Genomic DNA, 23,194 nt, shown 5'->3' with positions numbered 1-23,194 from the left:
TATTAAAAATTCTGAACGGTATTGGAATTTTGAGTGTATAAGCTTGCCATTCTAAACCATTTGATTAAATTTAACCATAGGAAACTCTTCCAAGAACTAATGAAGCAGCAATTACATCTGAAAAAGGAACCCAAGCCAAAAACTATACCATTCCAATCTCTCTTTCAAATATCATGCTACAATATTTAATCTCCTTGGTTTTGATTTTTCATGTACAATACACATTGGCCCTCTGTTTTATATGATTCCAAATGTTTAAAGTATAAAGGTGAACATGGCATTAGTTGCTCTTTGGTACAATGGATAGATAATTTAATATGCATATACCAGCTTTTCTTTTAAAGAAGAGAAACTCAGATGGCTTTAGGATTTTTTTAATTTTTAAGAAGATAATCAAACAAATGTATAGTTCATGAAAGGGAATCCGGGTGAATTTAAAAATTATTCAGGTGATTTTCTGGATTTGACTGAAAAGTAGATACTTTTCTATTTTGGGGCATTGGAACTGGAGTCTGTGACAGTCCAAAAGATACATTTTTACAAATGGTTACAAAAAAGTTGAAAAAAAGAGGAAATTACAATTTCTTAATTTTAACAAAAAATATATCTTAGGCCTAATTCTGATCTCACTGACACCAGTATAAATACAGACAATTCAGTGACATAGCAGAGTTACGTTGGTGCAAATGAGATCAGTATCTGGCCCTCTATTTTTTTCCTGCCCATAAAAGAAGAACTGTTAATATTGGATAATGGTTACATTTTCAATATGCATTGAAGACACAGATTTTTCTGTCTTTTCTGCATCAATGTGAACAACACTACAAAAAGGGGTGATCCTTTGTGAAATATAAGAAGCAGCTAGAGGAATCTAAATACAGCCTAGTCAACGAAGGTGATCTTGTTTTATTTCCAGTTTTTCAGTATTTCTTTATCACATGCAATAGAACATTTTAGCATAATAATTCAGAGGTCTTGGGATACAGAAGACAGAGAAATAATGTTGAAAAGCAATTCTTCACATTTGGCTTTCACTACATCAAGTGCAAAATGTGAACTTAAACACGAAAATACAATTTGCTCCTTCCTGTAGTCTACTTTCTTATCTCTTGCAAAGAACACACATTCATTTCCAATGCCTCAAGGTAAAGACTAAGGCATCTATCCCAAGTACAGAGAATATCTGAAGGATTTAGAAGCAATCTTTTCATAATGTTTCTTTGGAGGGGAAGCAGGGTTATGAGATACTCAAAATTCATAAACATTATTAAGTTTACGTCCACACAGCAGATATGCCGCCATTGTGTTTCCCTTCTACAGTGTCAGTATTCCTGTTCTTACCCAATGAGAACTTATGTTTGGTTCAGGACAGTCATCTATTTTGTGGCATTAGTGCACTACTGCACAGAATAAAGGTTCTGTTCTATTACAGTAATGAATTGCTTTTAATGGGACATACCTGTAATATTCACACTGTTCAGATTCAGGGTTCATAGTACTCTCTCTATTACCTTTCAGTTAAGAGATTTTAAGAGGCAAGTAATTTCTTACTTCAGGAGATTAGGTCTATATTGTCAACTCAGATATCTTTGTACATATGTTCAGATATTTGAAAGACTGCTCTATCTTCTAAAGCTCTGCCTCTTACTGGAGTCTGCACTAACAGCAGTGACCCCTTCTGATCAGAAAAAACTGATCAACTGCAGGCTTTCCTATTGATGAATCCAACTTTTTCAGCCAGCCTAACTAAGCCTATGGGCTTTGTGTTTTTCTTCTTAGTCTTCTTTGAGGCCCATGGAAACTTATGAAACAGATTTTTCTAGTCCTTCCAGGAACAAGACTAGGTTCAGAACTTGACCTTAGAAACAGTAAGGTCCACAAAGCCAGAGTGCCTTATAGAATTGAGCATTACTTTCCTCTGGCTAACATAAAGCAAACTACAACATGCAACATAAGGCGATATTAGTGGGAAATGTCAAGCAATGTATCAATATGGGGGAATGGGGAAATATTAGGATTTGACCATACTGAAAAACCCCAGCACTGCACAATACAATTTTGCTTCTGCCGCAGTTTTAAGTATTTAAGGTGGAGGCACGATATTCTTTTGAAAGAAGGACATTCTCATTTGGAAGAAAGATTTCATTACAAATCATTGGAAAAATTTACTGTTTATCATAGATTATTTATTTTTAGGACTTTTGATTATCTAGTTCTAGAACTGTTGTGGCATATACTCAGGTACTGTAACGTAAAGAAGTATACAGAATCCCACAACAATACACTAATGAAAATATAAAAAGACTCCTAAAGGCCTGACTCTCCTTTCATGAGCACTGATGTAAACGAATTCAATCAACTGAGAGGCAGGGATGTGAAAATAGAGTGAGAAGAGAATCAGGACCGAGTATTTTAAATAAACCTCTAAACTAATTTTTGGAAAAACAGAGGCTTGTTCAAGTGTTGGTCCAGGCCCTCCAAAAAGAACACAGGAATAATCAGAGAGAATCATTTTTATGATGAAGTGCTATATGAGACCAAAACACAGGCCTCTGCTGCAACTGAACTCAGCTGGAATTGATGTGCAAAAGTGCTACAGTGTCTGACACAAATAAGGAGCTACTCTCTCATCAAAGACCAGAGGATTTAAATGGCTAACTCCCACTAGAGAGAGTTCTGTGTATAAATCCCATGCTCATTGATGGGAGAATGAATCCTGAAATCTCCATGACCTTGATGTGGAATATGCATGTTTACCCCTTTCACCTCTTGCACATAATTGTATACATCTTTTGGTTTTGTGTACCTTACCAGGCATTCAGTTAGAAAAAGCAAATTTTGGAGCAAGCATGCTAAGCTATTTAGGCAGAATGTAGTGAATCAAAAACTGCAAAACTTCAGCTTTCAAAAATAGCCTAAGTGACCTCTTACAATACTCTGACCACTCCATTCCAAGCAGGAGGCAACCCCTGTGAAGAGCGAATTCTGGCAAGTTCTCTCTTCACAGATGATGCACAGCTTAAGCTATAATGAGTTTTTGGGTTACAAATGCTGAACGCATTAATATTCCTTGATGATAATTATCACAGTATAAGCACCTTTCCCAATGTGAGCAGCATAAAGCAACTGAAGCAGCATTTTTACTACATTTGAAACAAGCTGGAAAATGGGATTTTCTACTCTTGTAACCGGAGGTCAACATACATCAAGCTATGCATATTAAATATATCGATACCGATGATCTATATATCTCTTTCTATATATTTACATACACACATTCCACTAATTCTCTCAACTGTCAAATAGAGAGACAGAGACAAACACACATTTTCATTACACTCCCCACACTCAAAAAATCCTAAATTTTCTTTTAAACAGAACCCAAATGGCTAGTAAGCAGGACATGCAGGCACTGCTTTGAAAATGAGATTTATTTCTAACATGCCTGAAGTAAGTACCATGGGCAATAGCAGTGTACACCATAGGTTGACAATGAAAAAACAACCACCACCACCCACTTTCAATACATATTCACATAAATGAAATATAAAATTAGAACAGAGCACTGCCCTCCATCGTTGCACATTCGAAACTAAGCATAATATTTAACACTGAGAGATTTAAGGGCTGATTATACCCACTGATTACACTGGCCATAATTATCGATAGACAGACAGACATGTAACATTTTAAAACACAGCTCCTTAACAAGCCCAGTCCCTAGGAATCAGCACAGAGCTTGAGCAGTGAGATGGGCTCTGGTGATATCCCTGGGGACCAGAGGCAAAGGAGCATCCATCCAAGCTTCTGAGTGCCAGTGGAGCTGCTCTTTATCTGCTGCGGCAGCCCTGCAACTACACTACCCCTGCTGCGCAGTCTGCACTCCTTCACATGGGGCACCGAACTGTGGATCTAAGTGGTTGCATATCCATTGGCCCTGTCGCCTGACTGGTTCACTACCAAGCCTTTGCCTATCCCTGGGCATGAACAACATGAAGGTGTGCGCCCCTCATATCTGGCACCCAAAATCTGTTAGCTCCCCTATAAAGTGAAAATATATCCATTACCCTACATATGGGGCCTGCATCCCTGCAGAAGATGGCACAGGACCTGTTTTTTAATTTAAATAGGCACTGTTGTATTTTAAGCTAAAGTCATTTAATTATCATACAAGTATTTCTGAGGATTAATTAGAATGTAACAAGGATCTACAATATACAGGTGTTTATCAAAGATGACTAGGTTCCTAATGATCAGTGTATTGTTTGATTAACACCTCCATGGAATAACCTGTCTTATTAAATCTACATTTTAAATGTTGGAGATCCTAAAAATATTATATATTTATTTATCTTGTTAATCTTAGAACAGAGTAGCAATTAATTTTTCCCTTCTACCACTCCCAACTCAAAAAGTGTTCGTTGTTAAAGCCTTTACAATGTTAAGAAGGCTTTTTTTAAAAAAAAAAAAAAAATCACACTCCAAGGTTTTTTGTTTTTTTTTAATTCTATAAAGCTGGTTTAGTATTCTGTGCAAATAATCTCAACACAGCTTTCTTTTAACACTGACAAAATGAGAGTGAGTTTGAACCCTTAATCCGAAAAATGGGAATTGATTCAGGTGTTTTGTAGGTGTGAAATCTGCCGAATGAATTTGTGCCATGTTATCCTGCACTTCATTTAGAAAATACACCATGCTACAACCATTTCAAGGACCGAAGCATAATTTTTACTTATGTGCTGCAAAATGTCTTAAAATCCCACTTGAATATATGGAAAGGTTTTGGGAGAACCTCTGCTAAATATTTAACAGCACTATTGGCTTATTAAATACTATAATGTGAAAGCCATGAAAGGTTGATATACCACGCTCGCCATTTATTTTCACTTAACACTGGTGCTCGTTTTGAACGTTGTACAAGCCCATTCATCAGCAGAATCAAGGCATTTTAAAAAGCACTCCTTGCTAACAGATAAATATGGTCAAAGCACCTTTTTATTACAAAAATGACTAAAATCTCATTGGTCAAATGTGTCAAAATCTGTTTCACTCTGGTTGGAAAAACCTCAAAAAAACGTTTTAAAATACCATATTTAAAATTAAAAATAATACAGTGAAGTCATGCTAGCACAAGATATGCTGCTTAGATGAAAGGCAAACCTGGGCCGGGGGGAGGGGGGGGAGAGATCCAGGTACATAACATGCACCTTCAGTTTAAAATACATGGGAACTACAAAGCTGACCATTTTGTAGGAGGAAAATTGAATAAATTTCAATGCACCTCAAAATGCATTTGACAACTACATAATACAGTGACAGTGATGTTAAAATATATAGATTAGACAGAAAATATTCTATTGAAGTAACTACCTCCAATAAGACAGAATCACAATAACTTGGCACACAAAGATACACAGGCACGCATGTGCAGTGTGAATCAGTGAAAAAAAATTACAATCCACAATGAGAATTATTAATATAAACTAACAGAAAAAAGATCTCTTGCCATGAATAGCCTGCAGATTGTACATTTATTCTGTAAACACTGTAACAATGATTATCTGTCCTTCCAGTTCTCAGTGGAGACTCCTGCTTTTGAAAATGTCTTGTGGTGACTTACTAAATTCAGGCTATTTCAATTAGTATTACTGCACATTAAAAATTAATTACATTAAAGAGTGGATTAAGGTTTAAATTTCAATTCTATAGTGTGCGCTAGAAATGACAGCTAAAAATCAATGCTCTCTGGCCCATAATCGGAAGTGTGTACAACTGAATAGTGTGGAACTGGCGTCACTGATAAAGCAGTTTTAAGAGACATGATAGTTCAATTGAAGGTGTGTCAGTTCTAATTCCGGATTTAAATTTGAATGCTACACAGTCATAGTACTAAGAGGAAGAAGAGAGGGAAAACAGCTGTATTACGATGAAAAAACAAATGTACATAGTCCCAAAAAAGACAATAAAAAACTGTATTTAGTGTTCAAATAAAAATTCACGTACATGGTCCCAAGTGAGAAAATTTCTAACAAGGTAAGATGACAACCTGAATGTTACATGGTGAAAAAAATGTTTTCCTTATTTAAATTATGTTGTTCTTGGCATAATCCTTGAAATAACAAATTAGGCCCCAATCAAACACACACCTAAAAACGTGCACAGCTTTACTCCCATGAGTAGGTCCAAAGAAGTCACTTATGTGCATAAAGCTACACACATGCCTAAAGAAAAGGAGTACTTGTGGCACCTTAGAGAACTAACCAATTTATTTGAGCATGAGCTTTCGTGAGCTCACGAAAGCTCATGCTCAAATAAATTGGTTAGTTCTCTAAGGTGCCACAAGTACTCCTTTTCTTTTTGCAAATACAGACTAACATGGCTGTTACTCTGACACATGCCTAAGTGTTTTCAGGATCAGAGCTTTACAACTGACAGTCACCCCCACAAAGAAGTGCCAAAAAAGACCTTCCGAAGCTCCCCATCAGAGATGCATAGAGGGTGCAGGCATGCAACCAAGCCAGGGCCTCTGCAATACGTTGCACATAGAAGGTTGCCTCCACACTCGATGTGGGAGGCATTGGAGAAAAGGATTGCTGAGGAAGGCAGCCACAGGATGCACAAATGCACACACGCAGCAGCAACCTAGACAAGTCATGCAGGAGGGTTGCAGTTTCTATTCCCATCCATAAACTGAAGCAGCAGCTCAGGGATGACTGGTGCCAAAGATCCATGCGTTGGCCCTAAATTGGGCAAATAGGGGTGATTTTTTTCTCCCTAGCTTTCTTAGTACAAAGCATGTGGCACAATGACTTGGCTTTTATGTAGGTGAAGTGAATGACTACCTTCTATTTTACTGGCTGATAAATCAGTTATAACGCGTTCTTCTGATTGCGGCTGCTCCTTGTACCACTGAGGACACAGCCTGTTTGCTTGTGGGGTACCCTATAACACCACTGACATCTACATGTTATTAGTGTATGCTTGTATTGCTTAAAAAAGGGAATATCTTTAATAAGAATCTTGTTTTTAATCCCCAGATTAAAAACAAAATTTGCCGAAAGCATCTTAAAAATCATGGCACAAGATAGACACCCATGGCTGGCCCATGCCAGCTGACTCAGGCTCGCGGGGCTAAGGCTGCGGGGCTGTTTCCTTGCTGTATAGATGTCTGGGCTCGGGCTGGAGTTCGGGGAGCTAGGAACCTGCAAGGTGGGAGGGTCCCAGAGCTTGTGCTCTAGCCCAAGCCTGAAAGCCTACAAAGCAATGAAACAGCTCTGCAGCCCAACTCAGCTGACACGGGCCAGCCACAGGGTTTTCTTTGCTGTATAGACATACCCACAGGAGCCAGAAAAAAAAAACAGACAGTATTTTTGTGGTTTAATATTACAAATAAACCACTGACAATTCAACTGCATACTGCCTTTACCCTCCACGATTAATTTATCATGAAAATAGTTAAAAACAAGGAATAAGCCAAAAGAAAAACAAAAATCTCATTTCAGTTCTTTTCTGAACTGTACAATGTGCGGGGACTAGGAGAAAGGGGGAAAACATACATACTTGCGATAAATTCAGCATTGTTTCAGTCTAAAAACTGTTAGCAAAAAATGTCATTTTTATCAGCAATAAATTCATCCTCTTTTAAGGAGCAGATGATGAAGAACACTCTGAGACTAGTCAACTAACCAAACTGGCATCAATAAAGTACTGCAAAGCCACCCAGAGTACCAGAGTTAGGAATTGAACTGTGATTGGTCTGTACCTAAGAGAAAAGATGATGTCCACAATGTTTCTAAAGATCCCCCGTGCTCCAGTGATGTCCAACAGCAAGTTTGGCGTCAAGAGAGTAAAGAAGATAGGAAGTAATAACAACAATAAAAAAATAATCTGGTGCAAATGGACCCCAAGGTGTAATAGTCATCCCCATGCAACAATCACCCTTCACTGCAATTTACTGATGTTGTTTCATTACAATACAGCATATAAACGTGGCAATATTCAGGCACACTATTTAAAGCTATGTGATTTGCAGCACCAGCCGTGGCAGGTATTGGCCCAGGATCACAACTAAAGAAAGGACAATTTCAGTGGAGACTACTAAAAATTGTATATTCTTGCCAGTGTGAAACCATTTGTGTGGATGGGTGGTTCTTATGAGATTTAGCTGAGAACCGTAGAAATCAGCTTTGTCATAAAACAATATGATATATTTTGTTCAAATAAACTGTACCTCAAAATTCTTTACAGAGGTAAAAAAAAATCTGGTGACAGATATAAATAATAAACAACAAAACAGGGATAAATTTAAAAGATTTAGGCAAGGGAGAAAATATATGTCTTCACACAAGATTTGAAAACAGATGGAGACAATGAGACAGAGACATGGGAAGATTTTTCTGGGCTGCAGAAGATGTAGAGGAGTTAGATCTTGAATCAACAGTGACAATGGGCCAGATTCTTAGCATATGTAACAGACTTCACTGACTTAAATGGATCTATATTCATTTACACCAGGATCTGGTGTACACTGGGGATCTGGGCCTTTGTGAGGAGTGACTGAGAGAAGATCACTTTAGCAATGTAACTAGGGTGAAGTCAGGAAAGACAATGTAATGTTCATGGAGATTATCCATAAACAGGAAGGATGAGTTTTAATTGTTTTCTGAAATGAATAGAGTTGTTTGAGGCAGGTGTTGTGGCAGAAAGGCAGGCGTTGTGGCAGAAAGGCAGGCAATAGCATTCTGCACAGGTTGAACAATAATAAATAATACAAGTAATTTAATACTTAGTATTTATGGCATTTTAGCACATTTGTATTAAAAGCACTTCAGATACATTAACTAATTTATTCTCAAAACACCATTATCCTCATTTTGCAAAATGAAGAGAGGTTAAGTGACTTGTCCAAGGCTACAGAGTGATGTGAATGAGGATATCAGCAAAAGTGGAGATGAAGGACAGACACGTGCAAATTTATGGAAAAGATGAATATGCCAACAGAGATGCAATAGAAGAGTTCAGAGTCAAAGGCTATCGCAAGGGTATGGTCAGAACCAACAAATGGGAAGTCTGAATTGAGTACGGTTATAGAAGAGGAGTTATGGTGTTTTGGAATGCTTCTCTTGCAAAAGAGGAGTACTTCCATTGTGGAGACATTTAGTTGAAAGAGACCAGTAAAATCACAAGTTTGCAGAAAGGGTGGACCAGGAACAGCCATGTTGAAAGTCTCGTACACAAAAATATTAGCTGTATAAAAGTGGGAGTTGACATAAAATATAAGACAGCGTATCACAGAAATAAGACAGAAAGGCCCTAAGAGGTCACGTAATCTATTCCTATGCATGCCAGTGAAGGATTTTTCCCTACAGTACATTTTCTGGAGTATGCAATGGAAATGTAATGGCACGTAAAATGTGAGCATTTCATTATAAATGTCTTCTTTCAGCTATTCACAACTTTACAACACTTTCAACTAGTGACCCCAAAGGTGATTTTTTTTTTAAACAAATAAGGTTCAGCCATTTTCAAATGAGAGAATTAAAAAAAAAAAAAAAAGTTACCCCCCGATTAAGTCTTGCAAGATTTTTATTTAAGACCAGTAGTACTCAAGTCACTGGGGGTTGAAAGTTCAAATTTAAAACTGAAATGTCACTCAAATGCAAAGAAGTATATTTGACTGTTCTGGTGATAACTGGTTTTGATTTGATCATGTTATGACAGTTTGAAAATCATACTTTGCACTAATGCAGTACTTTGGGTATGTTTTTTAGCCCATTTTACCAAAGTTCTAAGCAAAGGAAGGGCTGTGTTACCCATGAATGAGTGGCTAATTTAGCTATGTAGTAAACAGGCACATCTCCTAAGATGAGCTGTGAATTAATCAGGGCCCTGTAGGAGCCCAGGTTGGTGGTTTTTGTTTTGTTTTTTCAAAGTCATCTTCTAATGCCTTGAGCCTCATCCAGGTGTGCAGTTGGGGGCACTGACAGAGAAGATGCAGAAGTTTTCCCTCTTGCATAGGTGGTGCCTAGTCAAAGAGTTATATATAAAGGCATTACTATTATGTTTTTAAACCATGGAATTCTAATAAAATAATGCATAAAGGAAACATTCAGGTTACATAGGCACTCAAAACACCTATTATACATATGCTTCCTGATAGTTTTCAATCAGATAAAATATACTACTCTTTAAATCATACAGTCTGATATCTTGATTTTTTTCTACAAACTTGGAACTTGCATCCTGTAAGGCAAGTGCAGTGAATGAGGCAGGGTTCTGAAAGAGCCCTTGTCTCAGACACTGTGGATAACGTAAGGTGTGAAATCCCTTGGATAAGTACCACATATGTGGTGGTCATATTCAGTGATGAAAACAATTTATCACACGGCTCCAGTAATCTATCATACAACTTTGATCATGTCATCTTCACTCTGCCCACTGCTTCCTCTTCTACTGGACTTATCCTAACAACTTATCCTAAACTGCTCAGCATCTTCAAAGAGCTCCATATTTAAGAGGGAAAAAAAAAAACCCAATCTACCAAAAGAATGTTTCCTTCCTTCTTTCTCCCTATATGTTGAATTCACCTCCAAACTTACACTGGTCTGAGGCCATGGATTGGAAACATTGAGATTTACACTAGTAGCAGGTTTGAGATCTGACATTTCATGATCCACTAAAACTGGATCATGAAACATGGGGAAGGTATAACCCGTTCCTAGATGGGACAATCCTAAGGTATTGATTTTAAGTTTTTGACACTTTTATACAAAGAAAAGCTAATTTCGGTAAATTTTAGGTTTTTAATATTTATTAGTTATATTTTTTCCTCTAACTCACAGCCCTGTACAGTTGTACTCATAGTAACTAAAGCATCTTCTTTACAGGCTGAGGGACATGATAAATAGGCCCAAGTAAATTTTTTTTTAAACTCTCGAATGCATTTGGAAACCTTTACACTAGAATTACTCTCTCTCATTAATGAATATCATGAACATGCAAGCACACATACACACAACTGTACACATGCTCACAGAGACACACACGAGTGCATATTTTAAGCCGGTACCACTGTTTTAGATGACTATCAATTTTTCACTTCCCTCCCCACCACATAATATTAAGTTTATCACAAACATGAATGTGCACACACACATTCTGACCTTATGCATTGTGTACAATTGATGTAAAACAGAAAATATTTAGTTTAAATGTTGTTCCAATCTCCAATAAGCCATTAAAAATACTAGAAGTAGAGGGTGTACAGTAGCTGTACCTCTAGGATGAAAGGAGAGAAATACTTTTCTCAATAAGGATCACTGAGTGTGTCACTGGTTAATTCCTGCTCTACGCTCCTCATTAGCATTACTCTCAAGTTTCTGGTTATCATATCTGAAATATTAAGACATAATAAGTACAAAGGTGCAGATAATTGGATACTAACCAGAACATACTTGACTGGGCAGGAGGTAGGGCTTTGCTTAAACTAATCCTGAAATGTATTAATCACCAATTAATGAATGGGTTTCATATTCATTTTCTATTATAGAACACCTCCGAGTATCTAAGCTTCTAACAAAATGAATTGGATAACAGGCTAGGAATTAGAAACACTCCAATTTGAGGCTGGCCTGAATTAATTCCCTTTAGCTTGTTGTCAAGTTTACTGAAAGCAAGAGTTACAGTATGGGTGTCATTTTAAAAAAGGCTGAGAAAATAAATACATTTTAGGGTATCACCACTTTCACTTAAACTCTCTATTTGTATGTAACAAATGGTCATGCAGAGGCTAAATACTGCATTGGAGAACTGCCACTGCATCATTTAAGTGCTTAAGTGCCAACAGAGATCTCTGAAAAGATAGATGAAGAACTGAATAAATACTGGAAACATATTACGAATGAATCATCAATTAATGATTTTCATTACTGTACAAAGACAAGCATTCTGCCTTTTGTAAAAAAATACTGTAAGGCACTGTGGTGATCTGAGCAAAACAAAAACAAACAAAAAAGTAAGTTCATATAGATAATACAACACTGTAAAAAGAAAGTTGGGAGCATCTGAGCTCAGAAACCTTACCCCCACAGAGTCAAGCAACTTTGCTCACAGATGCTTTTACCTTAACCTCAAAGTTTTACAAAACATAGTATACTAGTCAGAAATATCTGTATATTTTTGCAGGGCTACCTGGCTGCAGATAGTTACTATATAAATGAACAAAAGTTCTTATTTTCTAAATATATTTAACTCCAAAAAAGAAGGAAGAATCCAAACAAAACCTCTTTTAAAAACTGGCCACTTTTTTGTGTTCTTACTTTTCCAGGATTACATTTTTATGGATGCCTTAAATGTATGCATCACATCTTTTTATTATTTGAAATAGGTGTGCCTGCTACTGTACCAGAAAAATAAAAGAGAGCGAGAGATCCTTAGTGTTACTAATGACGAGAATTATATCAGACATGGTTGAAGTACTATTATTCCCCTTTTCTTTCTCTCTTCTCGCTGTCCTTGGTGTTATTTACTTTCATGTGAATTGCAAGTAAATCCATATTATCCATCTCTCTGTTTTTTTCCTTAATGTGTTGACTTTAATTTTAGTAAGTCTTAAATAAGCACTTACTGAAGATGAAGTAAGATATGCAAGCAAGTAGTCCTTTTATCAACAATTTTGCGATAGAAATACACAAACATTTCAATGGCTCTTCATTAGCAAACAAATCAACAAGTGATATTTTAATGCATGACTTTATTCCATCTCTGTGGGGACTGTAGTTGAGAGTGTGATGTACAGTACAGAGAAAGGAATCATCAGCCACAATGTCCCAGGGCTCTATCCATTGAGGACTTCTCAGCCTCTGCTTAAAGAGTGCATTTAATTGACTGATAGACAGTAGCTTCTTTGTTCACAAAAGACAGCGAAGTAATGGCAGCTTGAAAATCGTACCATCTACGGGATCTCCTGAGACTAGTAACAGGGGGATATGTGTCAGGAATAAATAAATAATCTAATTATTAAGCCACTTCCTGTCAAGTTAACTCCAATTTGTTGGCTTTTGAAGGCAACAAAACGAGGCATTTTTCCTCATTATGCTTCTCTTTTTATACCACTGGTAATCACAGGCGGATTAAAGGGTGCCTGATTGGTTTTTTTGTCAAGGAACTGAGAGGCAGCCAACAGTACAGAAAAACAGAGTTGGGGTTAGAAGAAATTTCATGCTTGTCTCCTTTCCAGCTCCCTAACAGCCCACATGGCTGCCCCATACAGTGCAGCCAGCTGTACAGCAAATGTGTACCCCTCCAAGTGCGGCCTACCAGGCCACAGGCTCCATCCTGAGAGCTGTGAGATACCTTGCAATCTTGGCAGGTAGCTACTGCTGTCATAGGCATAATTCTAAAGGTGACCTACGAAACCCCATCAGCTCACCAAATGCAACAATATGAACAGCTGAAGTTCGACACCCACTCTCCATATTGGTTTCTTTTGTTTTGTTTATTGCACTAAATGGACTCGAAAGCAGGAAGAAACCTAAGGAAATAGCTCATCAAGGAATTGGGGGTTTCTTTGCTAAGAATGTGAACAATTTAGGAATAAATACTTTGGATTTTAATATTTAAACTGTATTCTACAGTGATCGTTAACACAATCAAAAATGTGCAAAAGCAACTGTTAGGGCTGCAGTACAAAAGGACAAAAACAAAAAAGAACAAAAGGGAAAGGCAATACAAAGCCTTTAATTCATCCTGCAGTGGCTATGTATTACAACGCATACTGAATGGTACATAACAGCACACACCAATTGGACATCCTTGCACTACCTAGATATAAGAGAGCAAGGTTAGAATCAAGTGGCATTCTTATCTTTAAATGTTCCCCTTTCTTTAAAAGAAATTAAAATGGAAAGAAATTGTTGCAAAATATTGGCTTTTTGGTTGTTTTCCTCTTCTCCCCAAACTCCTTAATAAAAAAATAATTAGAGACTCTTTCCTAAATGTAATTTTTCAAAATCAAAGTTGTTTGAGTTACACAGGAGAAAAATAAAACATCTGAGTTGGGAACGTTTCCATATTAGTGTTTTACTTCATATTGTGTGACTTTAAAATGCCCCAACAGACTTTCCTGAAAAACTGTGTAAAAAAAAAGATTGCTCCTGGGTCAATCTGAAGCCTCTGAAATCTAGATAAAATCTTAAATCCGAGTAGCTCTGTGGCTGAAATCATATAACCCTGGGAATTAAAAACTGGAGTTTGAAACTGGAAGGGGTGACATGACTTTCTGTTCTAGCATGTTTACAGCTGCATTTGCCCTTTGTCAATACATCTTGAATTTTTTGTTAAATTGCTCAGCTAATTAAAGCCTCTTCATATTTACAGTCTGCTTCACTGATACCATGAATTCTGTTTTCAGTTACTGTCTGCAAATTCCCTCTCTGCACAATTTCATACTAAGCAATAACACTTCATTTTACATAAGTTTTATCTGATGTCCCCATACAGAGCTGCCAGCTGTACAGCAAATGTGCAGTTCTCAAACTGAGGCCTACTAGGCCACAGGCTCCATCCTGAGATCTGTAAGGCACCTTGCTGTCATTGGCAAGCTTTTCCTGCTATCACTGTTACCATCTCTCCACACTACACACAACTTAAAATCATCTGATTATTAGAATTTGTGGTCCACACTCCATTTTATCCTTTATTTAATCTATCCCCAGATCACACATTTGTTTAAATGTTTTGGCTGGTTTACAAATCATGCAGCCATCTGCACAGTAGGTGTGACACCATTTTTTAGACAAAAGTTACATTACAAAACAACAAAGATAAAGTCATTTGAAATGCTTTGGTGTTTGTTATTCTGCCTGGTTTGCTTGGACCAACTCTAAGAAATAAATAGAATTATCTGTGTAAATCGATGAACATCTATGAAAAACAACACCCAGCAGAACGCAGAGCTTGCTCCATTACCTACGTTAATATCATGACAGCTGAGGAGAGATGACCTGGCCCACTTCTCATCTCTCCTGTACAGATGGCTATTAAAGAGAAAGTATCCCTTTTGTATGGTCCATGTAGAAACCCTTTATGGGCTTTTCAAATAAGCCAGCATTGCCCACATGAGGGTAGCTTTCTGTTAGTATTAAATAGCACAGATTTCATTTTTTTTTAAACCCAGCTCCTCGTGAAATAGCCAACATTTCATCAGATTTAATACCAAAAGATGATTTTCTGGATGTTACATGTTTTTTTGCATTTTGAAAACCATATAATAAATTTTACTCTAAGTTTTTGAAAACTTCTTGCTAACACTGAGTGTAAACATGAGATTCCCAAGTACCCAAACTATTTTTTGATGCTAAGAGGGTAGTATCGTTTCCCCCCCTGCAATGTGTTAATTTCCATTCCTTGTTTCTGACGAGCCAGTGAAAGCTGATAGACAAAAGGAAGTCTGTGCCTCTTCATGTTCTAGTAGGCAGATCCATATATTTAGATTTTTTTTCCCAAAGACATGTAAAAACCCCTCATACAAGAGAATGTCATTTTTACTGTATAGTATTTAAACTGAAATTCTGAAGTAATACTTGCAGTCACCAAAGTGCAATGAATATTAGTCACATACTGCTGCTTACCGTATATGTGAAAGAAAAAATGTTTTTCATGACCTTAGGCATTAGACAAACTACAGAATGTGTAAATGTCACTTACTATTACAATTAGCCTAAAATGTTATTGGTGTCTACAAAGCTGATTTATGCATTTCCTTTGTCTTGTCATCAGCAATGTATTCCACATATAATATAATGCATGGAGCATGTGTCTGCATATGAGACAAATAAAATTATTTTTAGATATAAATATACACACACACAATATATATACATATAAAATACATATATATGTATGTGCATGTGTGTGTGTGTGTATATATATGTATATATATATATTTTTTTTAAATCAATGATATATTCAAATAGCATGGATTTTCAATAAAAGATCTCTCCAGATCTCTCAGTGTTTATACATTGCTTGTCAATTCAAGGGACAGTTTTCAATTTTCATCTCAGATGAATTAATGCATTATATCCAAAAAAGCGCTTTAGGACTATTACTGTCTCAGCAGAGACTCTTAATCATTCTATGGGCCTGGTCTAATGCTCACTGAAGTCAATGGGAGTCTTTTCATTGACTTTGATATTGGTTTCAACTCTAGTTTTGTCATTATTTTCACGCTACGGGTTTTTTTGCTGATCCTTGCCCACAATACACCCTTCTCTCAAACACCTTTCTGTTAAAAGCCACACACTTCAACCCACATACAAATTATACTAGATATGAAATTTAAGGCAAACAAGTCTATTTACTTATAAAATGACATACATATATCTATTAAAAACTGGAAATGTAAAAAACCACTGCATCCTAGTGATGCCACAGCCTGGCTCCTACCACAACTTTTCATGCAGACAGTGCTTATCACTACAGAGCCCTGGCTTGCTTTCTACAGTCAATGTAAGTTGCAGTGAACTACAAAGATTGTGGCTGTTTCCCCCCTTTTATCATTCTCTTTGTCAGCCTGATCAGCCTTCAATGGTAAATGTGCTGCTCTGTTGTGCACAGCCAGCGGCTCGCAATTTGCTCACTATGTTCCATGAGACAGTTGTTTGTGGCTGTTTGGAACACATTTACCTCTTTGGGGATTTATGCGCTAGTTGCAATGCCAACTTCCATAGTGATAGAGATTTCTTTCGAACTAAAATAGATAATTAGAGGCTGGTAATTATTGGTCAAGAATTATCAGAGTGAAAAAAATTAAGCTCTTCATAAATAGTTCTTGGCAAAGTCATCACTTTACATTATCTCATGCCTAACAGCACTTTATTCAGAGCGCTTACAAATTTATACTACTGCTGTTGAGCCTCATAATTTTATATGGGGTAATTCCTTTACTGAGTTAAACACATCCGATTCTGATTCTTGGTTCTGATCCACTTTGTGTGTGTCTGTGAAAAAATTATAGACATTATGGCTACACTTCAGTCTACATGCTAGTACGTCAAGTTATACAAATGTAAAAAAATAAGTAGAAGGAAAAATGTTTACCATATTTATTTAAAAGAACAGGTGGAGGAGTGCAATAAACAAAACAAAAACACTATCAGAGCCGACAGTAAACTATGTGAGCTAAACAAAGAGATACCAGGAAACTTCTCTCATCTCTAGACATCAAGAGACAGTTTATTCTCGAGAAAAACTGCTAAAAAGCTTTGTATCTTATTCAGAGGAAAAAATAAAAGAAGAGAGGAATTACAGATATGTTTTCTTACACCTCACTGAGACAATATTAAAATATGTCTGGGTTTGGATTTTTCCCCCCCTAATAGTCACAAAGCTGTAAAACAGTTTTACTGACAAATATGTTTGCACTTAGCAGTTACCTCTAGAAACAAAAGTACCTTTGTCCATCTGGATCCAAATGTGCATGTAAATATATGGTCTATTTAAAAAAAAAAAAAAAAGCTTTGTAAAACTTTTTGTCCACAAGATTCCTCTATAGCATTAACGCTAAACAGCATGTAGTTTAAGAAAACTTGGATGTTACTTGACATGGTCTAGAGGAATGAACAAGAATTGGGGGTCAGGAATCCCTGAGCTCTCTGCTACTGACTATCTATATGTAGCCTTAGGTCAGTAGTTTTCAGCCTTTTTTCATTTGCGAACCCCAAAAAATTTCGAATGGAGGTGAAGACCCCTTTGGAAATCTTAGACATAGTCTGCAGACTCCCAGGGGTCACGGACCACAGGTTGAAAAACACTGCCTTAAGTAAAGTATTTCACTTCTCTGTCTATAAAATGGGCATGATAAATACTTATCTGCATACCTTACCACGGGTATGCTGTAAGGATTAATTAAGCTTGTACAACATTTTGAAAATATAAAATATAAAGTGCTATATAGCTGATAAATATAATTACTAACAAAAGCCATCTCTCTGAAATCCTTTCAGTATGAGACTTGCACATAAACAAATTGTTGTCAAAGATACTTAAGGTTACACCTCACTGGGTCATCTGCAGATTTTATTTTCCATTAGGTGGCATAATCCATCTTGTTAGATTGATTGAAATGTATAATAAAATCTGTAAAAACACTATACACCCTCTTAACAGAGAACAGTAAGAGGCTTTTCAATAGCCTCTAATCCCTCTTCCCCTGCTAAATGACTATTTGATATTATATTTGATTAGACAAAAAACACAGACAGACACTACCTAAAAATATCTACACTCAGTGGAGATATTTTAGCCAACAAAGTAATGCCACTTGCCTTATTTAAAAGACTAAGTTTCATACTCAGATTTTTTAAACCTGTATTTGTCTTAGTGACCTTCCATAATGAATCCACTCTCTCTGGATGTGAACATGAGTCCAATTTAAGGCCAATGGCCTTGGCCAATGGACAGAATAATTATAGGGATCCTATCAATCTGTTTAGGCCATAAAATTGCTGAGGACAAACATTTTTTTCTTTAATCAGTTAAACATGTATCTACATCAGTGGCTCTCAATCATTTTCTGAGAGACTCTCCTCACAATGGTATGATGGATGAACTCCCGCACTCCGTGTCCCAACATTCTGTGTCCCAGCAGTTACTGCCATCTTCCTTTCTGTCTTAATGTCTTTACTATTCTTTTCTGCCTCTGTTATTTTTTAAATATTCTTATGTTTTTCTGTCTTTTCTTCCTTTCTAATTGCTACTGATTTCTGCTCTCTCATTTAGTAGTTCCTTCTCTGTTCCCTACTGCTCGGGATGGGGCCTTCACTGGTGGTTCCAGGGACATGATCATGTGTGCCCTTGCAGCTTAGCTGAAGGCCATGGAAGCACAGGAGAAAAATAATTATCATCCGCTCCTACAGCCATCTTCATTAGAGACTGCTGTGGGAGAAGGGACGGAAGGTTGATGGGCCTTCACCGCCTACTGGTCTCAGGAGCACAATGCATAGATGGTGGGGAAGGACAGACATTGGGTCGTGCAACTTTCCCTACCACCACTCCCGTTCTTTTCCTTTGCCCTATCATTCCTCTGAAGTCATCTGGGAGCCTTCAGATTAGGAAAGGCTAATCCACATCTATCAATATAATACAAATATTGACTGGCTAGGAAGACAATGATGGTAAAATATTAGTCCAAATGGAAAATATATCTCCTGAGAAGGGGATATAATGTCTGAAGCTGAAGGTATGTGTTGCTCCCACAGTCCATCTGAGTATTATTAAACCCCTTGATTTTTATCTCCTCCCCCCTGCCTTCCTGGACCATTCGCTCTCTCTCTCTCTCTCTCTAAGGGGCCTCACTCCAACTGCAAGGGCAAATACACTGTATCCTGTTCTAACAATCCTTGTTACAGGCAAACTAGGGCAGCAAGAAATGCTTTATCAGCCCGAGTGGGCTCTTCTACTGCTCACAGCTTCTGAATTTAGAAATGTGGGTATTGAGGTGCTTAGAACACTAGGGTTTTATGGCAGGCGAGTGGGCAGGAAGAAGCCTCCAGATGCTGATAGTTACTTACGTGTTTTATCTGTTTATTTTCACATATACATACTCAGAGACACACACACATCCATGTTTTATATATTATTATATCCATCTCCCACTCACAGTAAGGTCAATCTAAAAACTTAAACAGATTGATGGCACGCTTTTAACCTTTCTTTGTAGACAGGATATGGTCTTGGGGAAAGGCCTGTCATGCTAGTGAACAAGGAAATAAATTAAAGAGGGGAGCAGGAGGAAGGGAGAAGTAAAATTAGAAAGACAGCTAAGGAAAAATCTAATAAACAGTGAGAGGACTAACAGAATTGGAAAACAGAAACTTTTGTTTTCCTCTGCTTCGGTAGTGAGGTCATGTTCACAACTCTCAGCAATACTCTGTTGATTTTCCCCTCCACCTTCCCCAAATCTGTATTTATTAATTAGGGTTGCACCATTAAGAGCTAAACTCTTAAATCTGGCGGTACACATAAGAAACTTCCAGTGAACACAGATTTTCAAAAGCATGACCTGCAAATCTCCCAGCATGAGTTGTGAGCGCCTTTCCCCGCCCCTCCCACGCTGGGAAGATTTTATATTAAGCAAATGTAAATCTGTCACTATGGTTATGTCATGAAGCAATAGCATGCATGGTTGATACAACACCTACTAAGGAAAAGGACCTCCCTCCCATTCAACCTCATCCAACATTTCAGAATAAAATACAAATCTCATTAACTCAGTTTTAAGAAAACCTCAATTACCATCATATGTGATCAACACTAGTCTGGATCCATCTTGCTGTACCCACTAAACAAAATTACCCCCCCCCCACCTTCCTCCGAAATATTTAAGGAGCAGAGGGATGCCCTTACCAACGAATCAGAGGCAGATGGGACGTCGGTGGCAAAGAACCACACTGTTTGAGACTGTCTGACATGCCAGCATTATCCTTACCCACACAGTTTTTGACAATTTCTCATTGTCAAAATCTCAAGATCCACTAATTGCTGCAAAAGATCATTAAGAATACGCCATACACTGGGATCCAAAGAAAACAATGGAAAGGTGTGTTCTGTTGTGCATAATGTTCTATTTTTAAATTCTAAGTTACTGATCCAGATTTAACATTATGAAGGAGTTCATTATCTTTCCCCAAAGATTAAGAATGTCAAAAGTGAGACTTAATCCAACAAGCAAACCACTGAACTGCCTTTCAAGCCCAACTCATAATTGGTGTTTATTCATTTTTCTGCAAAGAACTTGAATGTTCATATTTAAAATGTAGTAGAACTTATTAATAGGCTATTTCTCTCACTACTTCATTAATTTTGTCAGGTCACTTATAGTCCAACCAAACTACTGAAATTCACAGAAGAAATTCACAAGCTTGCTTGTAATAAAATATTTTGTTATATCAGCCCAGACATATCTGAGTTATTGAATTAAAAAGAAAAACTTCTTACCAACTGGACATGTGATTACTGGCTGCTCTGCTGTACTGTACCTATTGCAATTTGCACTTTTTTACGTTACAAGAAAAACAATATGAAGTAAGTGTAAAATCAATGATTCCCTGCTTGCTATGTGAAATTTCTGAAAAGAGGCTAATAACAAAATAAGACAACTATGGCAATGTTATTTTATTAGCGGGCAAAAGACGTGCTTGATAAATTTAATTGATTGGTAGAATTCTTAGAGCTATTACTGAGTGGTTACCAAATTGAAAACCTTGTGGGCAACCCCATGGGAATAAGCAAGTAATGGGAAAATATGAATATTGAAGAAAATGCTCTTTTTGTTTTATTCCACCTCACAACTCTAACATAGGTTTGTAAATATCAAGCCATGCTTGGATCAGGAATCCAAATAGAAAATATTTTTTAAACGTCTGTATCTAAAAATGCAGACCCTATTATTGAGTACTACAATTCCTTATTTTTAAAAATAAAATATGGTGTTTAATTTTGTACAGAGAGAAACACTCCAAATTGTTTCCAGACTGTTTATACAGAACATATAATACTATTTTTATGGCCATTTGAATTATTTATGTTTCCTAAAGACAGAAACTTGCTAGTTTTGATTTTGGTACCAAGGTGCTTGAGCAGCACACTGTAGTGTCATTATCATAATAACTTCTGAAATTAAAACCTGTCTAAAACTCTACGGAAAGCTAACATCCAGTTCATTAACCATTCCTGTTAGTTTGTTTTCAATAATGCAAAAATGATTAGAAGTTTAATTTGTTAATCACCTGTGTTTTGACTGGAAGTAGATATATAATTCTCTGCAGAAGTCTAAACTAGCCCTTGCAGAAAATAAAACATGCTAATGCTTTATCAGGTCTAATAATATGAATAAAAAAATCAATCATGCCTAGGTAAACCATTGACGGTTGCACAATTAATTTCTCCTTAACTCTGTTTAATTTTGCAGGCAATGATGAACACGAGAAGGAGAAAGGGCTATCTATCCTCCACAAGATTTAGTGCTTCACTTACCAATCATGTGGTTTGCAACATGAACTTGGATATCCCATTCATTGTAGAAAACCATCTGACACTTGATGCACTGGTAGGTCTTCTTCTAAAGAGATAAGGGTAGAGAAAATGTGTTTAAATATGCAGCCTGAACCATTTCATTATAACTCCAAATGGCTAGTTCAAAGTGATAATTTAAAGCGCTCCAGAGGTGTTTTCATTAAGAATTAATTATTAATATTAAATAACACTTTGCCATCTGTAGCACCTTTTACTTGAATCTCTCGTAGCTCTTTACAAATGGCAGTTTTTAAGCTTTACAACTCCACTGCGTGGCAAGTACTGTGATAATGCCCGTGTTTACAGATTTGTAAGGTAAGGTGCAAAGAGGTCAAATGGGAGTCCCTCCTTTTATGTTAATGGGCTTTTGGATCAGGCCCATAATGCAGTAATGGTGGTCCAGGAATAAAATCCATGTATCCTAGTCCCATTCCTCCTCAAACCCAAGAATGCTTCCGTCAACCTACTTACCGCCTCTCAGGAAAGTGAATTAACCAAAGGGTATGTCTACACTATGGCTGGGAGCCTCACAGCCCAGGTGGACAGACTGGCGTTAGTGGGGCTTGAGACAGTGCTCAAAAAAATAGCAATGTGGATGTTGCAGCTTGGGCTGGATCTCTGGCTCTCAAGTCCCCGCTAGCATGAGTCTGTCTACACAGGCTGGGAGGCTCACTTCCAGCAGCAGTGTAGATATATCCTCACGTTTCTGTTTGTGCCTTTCCAACCAAAAGCCCTCCGGAAGCAATGGAAAGGGGATAAACAAATGCCTTCCTTTCCCAATTAAATGAAACGCTACTTGAATGACCAAAGTCAGTCCTGAACCAGTCTGATATATTGTTCTCACAGGGATACCTTTACAAATCTTTTGTTTTTCAAAAATAAGCTGAGGCCATCGGTGACTATTTTAAGTTTCTTAATGACAGTAACAAAATGTGCCATGGTGGTTTTCAATGGAAACAACTACAGATCTCTTGGCTGTTTTTCACTTGAACCAACTTGAAAAATTTCATGCAATTTAACCAAGGTAAGGCCTTGCATGGAGAAATGAAATCACCATACACTTGAAGAACAAGTCTGGTTTTCATTCAATTTTACAAATAAAATCTGAAAGGTCTGCTGT

At 37.1% G+C, this 23,194-nt stretch overlaps 1 protein-coding gene across 5 annotated transcripts in view; it reads right to left on the bottom strand.

Moving 5' to 3' along the window:
• Nucleotides 1-23,194, bottom strand: part of ZNF521 (zinc finger protein 521) — a 268,204-nt gene that overhangs the window by 104,484 nt on the left and 140,526 nt on the right. For all 5 annotated transcript variants that reach the window (XM_084619958.1, XM_084619956.1, XM_084619957.1 and 2 more), the window contains one exon: nt 22,036-22,120. In XM_084619958.1, coding sequence (XP_084476084.1) covers nt 22,036-22,120 — 85 coding nt within the window. The remainder of the gene's footprint in view (nt 1-22,035; nt 22,121-23,194) is intronic.

This window comes from Lepidochelys olivacea (genome assembly GCF_965140295.1).
Source record: "Lepidochelys olivacea isolate rLepOli2 genome assembly, chromosome: 2".
Classification (NCBI taxonomy): Eukaryota; Metazoa; Chordata; order Testudines; family Cheloniidae; genus Lepidochelys; species Lepidochelys olivacea.
The sequence above is the reverse complement of the archived record's forward strand: the minus strand, read 5'-3'. Positions and strand labels throughout refer to the sequence as shown.